This window comes from Rosa rugosa, chromosome 5 (genome assembly GCF_958449725.1).
Source record: "Rosa rugosa chromosome 5, drRosRugo1.1, whole genome shotgun sequence".
Lineage (NCBI taxonomy): Eukaryota > Viridiplantae > Streptophyta > Magnoliopsida > Rosales > Rosaceae > Rosa > Rosa rugosa.
This window is the reverse complement of record NC_084824.1, coordinates 27,236,985-27,248,313: the sequence shown is the minus strand read 5'-3', so window position 1 is coordinate 27,248,313 and position 11,329 is coordinate 27,236,985. Positions and strand designations below refer to the sequence as shown.

At 37.4% G+C, this 11,329-nt stretch overlaps 1 protein-coding gene and 1 long non-coding RNA gene across 2 annotated transcripts; one reads left to right on the top strand and one right to left on the bottom strand.

Annotated features, from left to right (window-relative positions):
- The first annotated feature begins 285 nt into the window (after positions 1–285).
- LOC133710340 (uncharacterized) lies at positions 286–4,511 on the top strand. Its single transcript, XR_009846607.1, has 6 exons — positions 286–924; positions 1,010–1,076; positions 1,219–1,384; positions 2,289–2,417; positions 4,297–4,375; positions 4,466–4,511. It is a non-coding gene; the product is annotated as an uncharacterized LOC133710340 (long non-coding RNA).
- A 2,059-nt stretch (positions 4,512–6,570) lies between these two features.
- Positions 6,571–9,472, bottom strand: LOC133710339 (squalene monooxygenase SE1-like). The gene is made up of 8 exons (XM_062136385.1): positions 9,120–9,472; positions 8,631–8,742; positions 8,369–8,546; positions 8,083–8,251; positions 7,769–7,987; positions 7,403–7,678; positions 7,012–7,290; positions 6,571–6,899 (listed from the first exon to the last, which is right to left on the bottom strand). Exons 1-8 carry the CDS (start codon positions 9,366–9,368, stop codon positions 6,795–6,797), a joined length of 1,587 nt encoding a protein of 528 aa, XP_061992369.1. The 5' UTR covers positions 9,369–9,472; the 3' UTR covers positions 6,571–6,794.
- Between the last annotated feature and the right edge of the window lie 1,857 nt (positions 9,473–11,329).

Below are 11,329 nucleotides of genomic sequence, written 5' to 3'. Positions count from 1 at the left end.
TGCATAGTCGTCACAAAAACTGTTTTACTAAAACTCTCATTGATATCTTTGGTGATTTCATTTGCTTGCTCACTGCATCCATTACCTGCATAGAGATTGAGATCAGTGAGACTTCAAGATCAGGCTGATACAAAAGACACACTCAGTTTATTAGCAAGAATCAGATCCAGGGCAGAGTGTGTTAGAATATATAGATCAATTAGTTGTAAAACAAGTTAGCGTTGCCACTAGTCAACGTGGTTGTGTTGAACACCACTGCTTGTAAACTGTGATCTGTATTCACTACAAAAAAGAATTCAATTAGCTACAGCAAAGGGCCACGGCGCAGATTTGCCGTAGCTAATGGTCCTCCTTTAACGACTGCAATTGCTGCCGTCGCGAACTCAAAAATAAGATGCGACGGCTTTGCATCACCGTCGTTTCTATTCTTATCAATTGCGACTGCATATACATGCTGTCGCATGTACTTGTGTCAATTGCGACAGAGCTAACAAGCCGTCGCTTGTTTTAGGCAATAAGATTCGAGTATGAGGGGGAAAAAAAGAAAAGAAAGAAAAACGATAAAAGCCAGATCCAGATCTGGTTTCCTCTCTCGTTCTCTTCCTCTCGTCACAGAGCAAACACGCAGATGGGTGATGGCTACGTCGACGTCGATCGCCGTGCTTAGTGGCCTGTGGTTGAGGCGTACCGCGGGTCTCTTTGATGAAGGAGGTGAGCTGCTGCTTGAAATCATCCAATAAGAGGGTTTTGAAACTAGCGAAGGAAGCAGCCATGGAATCGCGTATGGAAGCTTGGATCTCCTCTAGTTTAGCACTAGTTTCCTCACGATGGACTTGCAGCTCATATTCCAGGTGAGAGAGTTCACCAGAAACGTGAGGTTCATCGGAAGCACGCGGATTTCTGGGTTGAAGATATTGGAATTTGGTAAGTTGAATTTCTGGGTTTATTTTTTTCAATCGATCTATCTGGGTTCTCACTCTATCATGGATTTCTGGGTTTTCAATTGAAGTCTCGAGCTTTTGGTCAACTGGTCTTGCTCTTGGACTCTTGGTTCGATTCAAAAATCTTCAAGCTTGGTAAGTTGTTCGCTGCCTTTCTCAGTTTCTCTTGGTTCGAATAATGAATGTACGAGTTTTAATGAATGTACCAGTTTTTCCTAATCGATGATTAAAGGGTTGGTTTATTTGGATTTGTGGTTTAATTCACAATTTCTTTCAGGTCTTCGGATACTCTAGAATCAATTTCCCAAGCTTGCAACTTTGTGCTTTTTAGCACCATTTTGGCTTCTCATTAGTCACAGACACTTTGCAACTGGATTGGGCTTTGCAGAAAACAGAAGCAGACGAACAAGATTCCACAAGCTTCAGGGCTTCATCCGTCTCAGGTAATTAGATTTAGGGCACACCATGAATTTTAATTCAATCCCAATTATAATAAACCCAATAACTCATTTGATTTGGGATTGCAAAATCTGAGCCAAGCTTACATTTTTACCGATTATGAAATTTGGATCATGTTTAATTTTTATTTGTTTCATGGAAATTGCGGGAAGAATTGTTAGAAATGCTTACTTAATTGCTCAATAGCTAAAGTATCGTAATTAGGGCTCAGTTTTACTTTCTCAAATTTTGAAATTTTGGTGCTTTAGTTTTCGTAATTGTTTGATCGAGTGTTTGAATTGTGAGATAACTCTTATCATTTATCTAAGAGTTAGTTCTGTTTGCTCCTGCCTTTTGCTCTGACTTTTGCTTAGTTTCCCCCTAAGGAGTGGAAAAAACAGTTTCCTTACACGTAACAAAGTCTTTCTAGGTGTAGAGTTTAGCTGCGGTGTATATATCACCTAACCTCCACCACTTCCCTCCACTATCGTTGTGTAATCCTTCACCAGCATTGCAGAGCAACTTCTTTAAACAGTAATCTGTTGGAAGTTCATCAGAGCTCAGATTCAAGATAGAACTGACCAATAACTCTTCCACTTGCTATGCGTTTTCTGTAATTGGCTTATGGCTTGCGTTCGGGGTTGGTTAATTAATTGTTTATGTGTCTGTTCAATTTCAGGTATTTGAATAAATATTGTTGCTGCTTCTTAGCTCAAATGAGATTATTTATGCATTATGGTTTGTTTAAATTATGCATTTATGTTTATTGTCGGATTGCATGCAATTTTGTGGCATTTGTTTTTTTTTTTTTTTTTGGGGGGGGGGGGGGGGGGGTTTCATCATGTTTTTTGTTTCTGGGTTAGTTTCCTATATATTAATATGTTTATTTGCATGATGTTCTGCTTGCAGTATATTCCAGTGAGAATATGAAGGCAGGCTAAACAATATTCCAACAATCTGAGCTGCTTCTTATTCAAAAGGAATACAAATTGTATTCTTCTCATCAGTTGTCAGGATTTTCAATTTATCTAAATTCAGGTCAGTAATTCAAACTTGAATGTCCCTGTTTGTGAGAGCTTATTCTGTAAATTCTATATATTTGTGCTGCCTTCACACACTGTTAATTTTTAGGTAATACAATTACCTCTTTCCTGATTAAATATAAAAATATAGTTGGATTTACAATTTTAAGCTTCAAGCGTCTTTTTATTTTGTTTCTTTCCTGTGGGACTTGGGTATTGGATGAGTGAAGATATTCGCAACAGCCTCAGGTAGTACAGCGGTATGGTCTTCAAAATTTGACTTCAATGACATGAAAACTCAAGATTTATGTTTGTACTGATGATGGATACTTTGATAGTCTCTTAATCTTCTGTTTGAACTCTCACATGCTGAATTGATGGAGATAATAATGTCCAAAGATTGAGTCGAAGGTTATATTGATCTGGGATTTATAAATTTGTTCTTGATAAAGTGGATATCCAGGAATTAGGTTTGTTGTGATTCCTACAGCTTCTAATTATGAAAAAAAAAATCTTCTCTCTCATCTGTTAAACAAATCTTTAGGATAACTATATGCAAGTCTGAGAAAGTGTTTTAACATTTTGATTAAACTTTCTGATTATGTTGAGTATTTATCTGTGTCGCAAAGATACATATTCAATATACAAATGATTTTATACAAACCTATAGCTGCAGATACCTCTGATCAAGTTTCTAGGTGGGAATAGTGATTTTATACAATGCCTATTGTATATGGACTGATGTATTATCCCTTGCCCATAGTATGAAGGCATTCCTGGAAATACAGTAGCTTCAACATAGCTTAGTCTGCTGGAGTATCATTAAAATGATATATAATATCTGACATATATTTCTTAAAAACTCGACTCAATTTCAGAACAAAAAAAAAATTAAATGGTTGATTGCTTTTGGGTGAAATAATGAATATGAAAGTAATGCTGGAGTATCATTAAAATGATATATAATATCTGACATATATTACTTAAAAACACGACTCAATTTCAGAACAAAAAAAAATTAAATGGTTGATTGCTTTTGGGTGAAATAATGAATACGAAAGTAATCAAGATTGTTTAAAATTTTGGGTTTATGGTAAGAATCTGTTTCCAGCAGTTATTACCAAAGATACCCCTTCATATGGTGTCTTCTGGTAATATATTGATGCAAAACCTTGGTGATCTTTAGGTTAAATTTGTGCCTGAAATTGAAGAAATGCCTAATGCATATTTGTTTTCATTTCCATGGTATGTCTATGAGCCATTTGACCTGCAAATGCATCATATATTGAATACAACCAGCAGCACAGACTATCATTTCATAATTTAGGTTGAGCTTCAGTACTTTCTAATATATCCTTTTCAATTCTTTTTATCTTCTGAAATCACTTTGTGACTTATCTATGTCCAACTCAGAGCTAAACTCTACGTTTCTGTTCTATGTGGGTGTTCAGAACAGGAATATGGGTGTCAAAAGTTTACTTCATTGTTCCAAAGTCAGTTTATAATTATTCAAAATGGTTCTTTCTAGAACCAAGAAACATCTTTCATTTTCAACCCAATAAAGAATTACATAATGGGTGTTTGTAGTTTATTGTGCTCAATGACATTGCCAATTTGATGAAATTATGTTTTTGATAGCATCATACCATAGAAATTGGTAGAATAAGGTGTGTGAAATAATATCTTTTAAGAAATCTCATTGTACCAGTGGAGTGCATAAACTTTATGCTCCAAACTGAATGTTATACTTTCTTTTGCTGATTGGAAACACATATATGCTATGTGTATGTATGTGATTTATTTGTAACCTGTCTTATTTTGACTTTTGAGTTTGTAGTTTTTTTGGAGTATATTGGATCTATAGCCTTCTCTGTCCTGTGTCTTCTCTTTTACAGGCTTTCATGAGAAAAAAAAAAATCCCCGCAGCATCGCGCGGGTTTAAGCACCAGTCAATTTGCCTGAACTTTCATATCAGTAAGTGTAGTCCCAATTCTCATGCTCATCCTCCCTCTCTTCACTTGATTTATGTTTCTCTATCTGAAAACTTTTCACTTATCTATGTAGATAGAAAACGGACACATATCTTGAGGAAGATGGAGGAAGATCCCTGCAAAGTTTTTCTTGAAGTAGAGGAAGAAAAGTACCTTGTATTATCTTGTAAACTCTTGTATAAGAGCTTCATTTCTTTTGTAACATTCATGAGAAAAATCAAAATGTAACATTCCCTTTTCAATATATGTTTAATTCCTTTTTGTACATCTTTTATTAAAAAAAAAATAAATCTGGCAATGCATATTTGCATGCCAGATTTTTTTTTTATTCATAAATAAAATTTTGCGACGGCAATTTCACCGTCGCAAAGCTTTGGTAGCCGTCGGTGGCGTCGCTATAGATACTTGCGACGGCATTTTTTAGTCGCAAAATGCTTGCGACGGCAACGTCTTGCCGTCGCTAATAAGCTTGCGACGGTGCATTAGCCGTCGCTAATATCAATGGCGACGCCCCCAACGACATCGGCGCAATTGCCGTCGCCTAGCCGTCGCCATTGGTCTTTTGCGACGGCAATTTCACTTTCCGCGACGGCACAGCGCCGTGGCAATTTGAATTTTTTTTTGTAGTGATTCTTCTTGATTCATAGTGGATTTGGTTTTTCGTGTTGGCTACGTAACAAGCCACGCAGTGATGTTTCCTCAGTGGTAAGGTTTACACGCGTTAGCAAATACCAGTGTCAATTTGTGGTGTGTATTCATACTTATAAAACTGCGATTGTTGATCATTTCCTTAAACTGTTCCATCTGGTGTGTTCACTTCTGTATGTTGTACCCCATAAGAGCATCTTTAGCAATGTTAGCCATTTTTGAGTCAAATTTTAGCCAAAATAGCTAAAAAGTCATTTTAGCTAGTCACTTTAGAAATACGTCAGTATCAATGCTCTCTATTTTAGCTCATTTTGAATTTATATTACTTTTTAAATGAAGATTAAATAGTTTAAATGTATTTATAATTTATATAAAATAACTCAAAAGGAATGTTTTAAATTATAGAGAGCCTCATCTCGCTCTCTATATTTAGGAGCGAGATAGCTAAAAGTTATAAGAGAGAGCCATTTAGAGTCTTGTGCAGCTGCTAAAATAGATTAAAAAACTATACATGCTCTTTAAAATAGCTAAGGAGCTAAAGAGTCTGCTAAAGATGCTCTAATAAGGTCATTGTATCTAATTTCACATGATTTTTAATTAATGTTCTCTGTTTCTACCATTTTCCGATGTCGGTGAGGAACATTTGGTAGCCACAATCACACAAAGAGGTCGGTATTATTAATAGCTGTTCACCTAATTCGATGTGATGCTAGGGCTCTATGCTACGTCTACACTATGAGTAAAAGGATTACAAGGATGAAGAGAAGGATCTCTAAAGAGTGGAGCGTAATCCATGTCTAATTGTGTGTGGGTGTCCTTCTTAAGTTCTTGTATGATGGTGGATGATCCCTTACACAATAATTAAATACTTCCCGTTTTCTTTAAAATTCTAGATTGGAAATAGTCGTTCACTATCCCACTTCATGAAACTGAAACTTATTAGATTTGAAATAGTCGTAAGGTATCATTATGCTTGGCTCTTCTTAATATATATCTCTCCCCCATAATTGGCTTTAATTGCTATTCTCTCATGCATATTGGATATAAGGTTGATATCTCGTCTTTAGTCTCTTTTCCCTTTTGCAGCAATGATATTCTATCGAAGCCGAAAGCATCTTCTTTACTGATTGGTTTGTCAACTAACCTCGGATACCAACAAATGATGAAGATACCACGAAACTGTGAAACTTGCATATTTGATGATATAATATAGTAACTACCACTATAAGAAATACTAAACTGCAACCATTAATCTTCTTATAAGAATCCCTCATATAATTGAAGCTAATGGAACAAGGTCGCTGAAAGGATGTAAACCAAAAACTTAAAACTAGATGATTGCAATGCCTCTGTTTGGAAAATAAGATGTTTAATAACAATTCAAAATAAACATGTTTACACTGGTCCCCTTTCAACCGTGCTTATAGATTTGTGTTTTTTATAACATCAGCATGAACCTTCAACTTTAACCTTCATAAAAGATAACTATTCTTAAAAGAAGAGCTAATTTTAGCAGGGACATTAAAAGAACAACTAATTATTCTGCAGAACAACTATTCTTAAAAGAATCAAGAACATAATTTCTGAGCTCTTTCTAATTTTAGCATTGAACCCCCATCTTGTTCTTTACTTTCTGGATGGAACTAATGCTCCTGTATTGATCATTTGATACAAATTGGTTTATCAAATTAATAAAATAAAAGAATAGAGGTACAAATTTTTCTCTCAAGAAATGCATTCTTGTTTCCATTTCTTCAATGAAGAGGAGGAGACCTGTAATATGCTGGCATAGTGGCAGGAAAGAACATCTGTCTAACTCCTTCACCCTTTATAATGGGGAAAAGGATGCCAGATGCACTCTGAAAATTGAAAACCAGAATATTTGTGTAAGTAGCAAGTTATATGTATATTTAAACTCGTAATTGAAAACCATGTTCATGAGAAAGTAGTGGGAATATTTGGTCAACCTACCAATATCAATCTAGCCCCAAGCCACATGCTTTTAGGTGAAGGGAATGGAAACATCAAGCGCCCTACACCATATATAGCAACAGCAAAGAAATGGAGAAACAAGTGCAGTGGGCGAGAGTTAAGACCAGAGAGAAGAGATACTGGTCCAGACGAACAGATGCCTCCAAGGCTCAAGTAAGCGAAGCAGGCTTCACGGATTTCCTGTCTTGCTGGATCAGGTGATGCACAAAACACCTGGTACAAAGCACCTGCCAATGTGTTTATGGTAGATGACACAGGCTGCAATGAATACCAAGGACAATTCAGTAAGCAAGAACCACAAAAAAATAATTTTTCCACGACATTCAATGGCATAAACAATGGACATTTAGTTGCTAAATGGCCGCTTTACCTTCCGCAATGTGTAGAATGATTCTAGGTAATTGCACAAAGCAGGTGCATCATTGAGATCACGTAGGGGTCTGAGAAGATTCCGGAGAAGAACAATGTCTGAAAGAGCCACAGTCATTCCCCCTCCTGTTAAAGGATGCCTCATGTTGAACGAATCCCCTAGTAAAATTGCACCAGGAGTGGGAAGAGGGTTAGCGGCCATGCTCTTGTTTTGCATTGTTCTGATGTTTCCTTTGTTGACAGCAGCCATAAAAGCATTGTAGAGCTGAGGGGGAATCTGAAATACAAAGTAGTCATCGTATTAGCCCAGGTCAGATATGTATGAAGTGTAGATTAATCAAGTCAAGCAAACTGGAGAGATAAATACCTGAGGAGCCACCTTGGTTTTCAAATATTTAACCATTTCACCACTAGCTATTGAAGGTACTTTTGTTCCGGGTACATCGACCAAACAACGAACCTGAGTAGAACTGATAGGATAGAATAAGATGGGTGAAGGGTCTCCCAAAATCACATGACCATGATTTGCGTGTGGAAGGTCACAGTTCTCCAAGACCAAACCAACAAAACAAGAGGGACTTTCAACCTGCAGTAATATCAAGTAAACCTGTTGGTCTCATGTGCTAAATTTCAGTTCATCAGATTTGAAACAAAATGCTTGATATTCCCAAAGGTTGGTACCTTTGGAGCACTAAGAGATTTGCGCAGATTGGAAAAGCATCCATCGCACACGATTGTTAGTGGAGCATATGTTCTTAGCTCCTCTCCAGCCTTGTTCTTGTAAATCACCCCTTTGATAGTACCCTTTTCTTCAATTAGTGTTGTCACTGTCCCTTGTTCCAATTTTACACTGCAAAGAAATTGGGGAACTTGTATAAGAGGTTGAAACAAATTACATGAAAAATATCATCAACAATAAGTCATAGATTAAAATCTTATAATATAGTTTTAGGGAAATTAGGATTACTTTGATAGATTTGCAGCTTTTTCGCGCATTCTTTGGATGAAACGCCCATTGTGAAAACTTCTACCAGCCACATCTGAACTGTAATTTTCCAAGGGATAAGACAGTTTTGTATCCTTTCCATCTTTGTAAAGAGCATAGCCAAACACTTTCTGAGCATCAATAGACTCATTTGCACAGTCTGCAGTCAGAAATAGATATTGTTCATCAGAAACTACGGAAAATTATTGAAATGAATCCTAAACTGAGGAGGTGATTGCTTTACCTTCAAGACCCAACTCAATCAATTTGAGATAACCCCCAGGCTGTAACAGCTCACCAACAATTCTGTCAGGCTCACTCAAGTCTCTTTCGATGACATGTATACGGCGTCCTTCCTGTTGCAAGAAGCACATACATACTTAACTCAAAAGGCCAAATACTACAACAAGATCTGATATCTGAATGTATATAACTTAGGTAATGTTTATGTAATTCATTACTCTCCTCCTTAAGCTTTCTCAAATGTAAGGTACTGTGAGTGCATTTTGTACTACACTAATCAAATTACTAGCCAACAGAGACAAATCAAAAGAGAAATAAGCAATTAACTTTCATCAATGAAAGAAGCCTGATCTTTTTGTACCCAAAAAAATTGAATTTAGAAGGCAAGAAAATAAAATAAAAATTCTACAAGTTCTGGGTTGGTTGCAAAAATAAAGTAGAAAAAGAACAGAATCCCAATGAAATACCAAGAAACAAATCATAATCTGACCTTGGCAAGAGTGTAAGCAAGAGCTGCACCAGCAACTCCGGCACCGACAATGACGACATCGGCACTTTTCTCTTCCATTTCCGGCTGAAACTCACCGTTGGGTGGCATCCTTACAAACCTTTTACTCTTTACTCCACTTGAAGCCTTGACTTGTTTCTTTCCACTCAGAGTAGTGGTGATGATCATGAAGAAAACAGAGCCCAGCAAAGAAACTAGCACCCCACCCAAAACATACTCGTAAGACACCATCTTCAACAAGTTTGGTGATCGATGATCCAAGAATGTGAGTTTAGTTTTGTGTTGGGATGTGAAGGACTTCTGGTTATGGTGAGTACTCGAACTGGCCGGATAGGGTTTATATAGATATAGGTGTACGTTGGCGCCAATTATGTAGCAGACGAAAATAAGATCACACTAATAACTTGACCCAACTTCCACGATGCTCTCGATCACTCCAAGTCCAAGCCATGCTCGCCGGACTTGATGATTGATTTGCTCGTAAACATATAATATGATTAATTTGACTAGTTACTTAAATGCATATATCTGCGTTTGTATAAAAATTCAACAAGAAGACGACGAAAATACATAAATAAAATGAAGCTGCTTGCTTGGATGCACCAAAGGTTTCTTTGACCAAATTTTGTCTCATTTGGAGAGGTGAACTAGTTCCGTACGTTCCAGCTTCTTTCTGTTATCTTTTAACAAAGTTTGTAAGTTAGTCAGCCGATGTGTTCAAGGAAACGCTCGCATCATTTCGTGAAAAGAAGGGAGAAGCCAGTCAAGCCACACAAAAAATACAAATATGAGAGAAAAACAAATAAACGAAAAAATGATAAGTATGTGTTAGAAAGAAGATATATATGGAAGAAGGAGAGGAAAAAAGAGATGATTCAGTAGAAAAGAAGAAGAAGAAGGAGAAGGAGACAATATGTAATAGGCAATAGCAAGGAAAAATAATGTCTTAATATATAATGATTCCTCTTTTGAATTCAATCAAGGATCTCATAATGTTAATTAAAGTCAATATATTAAAATTGCTAATTTTACATTAACAAGATTGCAATAATTTAGGATTACAATTAATATATTGATTTTTACTGTTTATTGTGTAGAATATATTAAATAAGGGTATGTTAGGAATGGAAAATTTAGGTGTTGTGTAATAACCGGATTTTTTTATAATTAATCAAAAGCAAGGAACATGATCATTTCATTCTTTACCTTTCATGATGATTGTCGATTAGAGCACTATGAATTGTTGCCGACACTCGATCGACCGACAGCAGAAACTTAATTCCTTTCCTCTCTATTTCTCTCTCGTTTCCTCTCGTCACAGTCGAAGAAACAAAACAGAGCTTTGTTCATCGTGCTGCACCGTCCACCACAGACCACCAAACAACCTCAGACCACCTTCCACGGCTTCGCCTCGACCTTGCGCAGCTACCGGAGGTAACCTTGCGCGGCGGCACGACCGGCAGCGACGGCGGCGACCCCGAGTCCGGTTTAGCTCGTTTTCGTTCCAAACTCGATATCTCGAGCTACAGAGCACCATTTCACTTGATTCTTGGCTCATTGAGCTCGCCTCATCTTCCTATACAAGCACCAAGAAGGATCGGAACTGGATTGAACGTTTTCACGTTCGTCGGAGCTCGACCCGTGCGGATCGAACAACCAACCTTCGGATCAAGATATCTCGAGCTATACACGATCGTTTCTTGTGATTCTTGGCTTGTTGAGTTCATAAGGAAGTTCTGAACAATTCTCTAGAAGGAATCGAAGCCTGAAATTGAAGTTTTGACGTCGAAATCAAGCCTTGCCGGATTCTGCAAAATTCTGGAATTTTTCCGACCACCGAAGCTTTCGATCGGTATATCTCGAGCTACAGACCATATTTTTCTGTGATTCTTGAACCAGTGAGTTCTTCTTGAGTTTCTTAACAACTCTTCAGAAGGAATCGAAGCCTTAAATTGACGTTTTTACGTCGAATTGGAGCTCGCCGTTTTCTGCAGTTTCTCGCCGGTTTCTGGACAATTCCGGCCACCTTCATACTGTTCAAGGTAATTTTCGACCCCTTCCGGTCATTTTCAGACTTCGTGCTAGTTATGAAAGTTGTTAAGCATGATGAGAGGAAGAAGAGCAGCCCGGCCCCGACACCATTGGTGGTGGTCGGCGGCGGCTCTGCCACTAACTCCGGCGGCCCTTTCCGG

Coding starts and splice junctions, on each gene's coding strand:
- LOC133710339 (XM_062136385.1), bottom strand. CDS start 9,368: ATGGTGTCTTACGAGTATGTTTTGGGTGGGGTGCTAGTTTCTTTGCTG. Junction 8,547..8,630: donor GATTGAGTTGGGTCTTGAAG/GTAAAGCAATCA, acceptor TTCTGACTGCAG/ACTGTGCAAATGAGTCTATT. Junction 7,679..7,768: donor AAACCAAGGTGGCTCCTCAG/GTATTTATCTCT, acceptor TTTGTATTTCAG/ATTCCCCCTCAGCTCTACAA.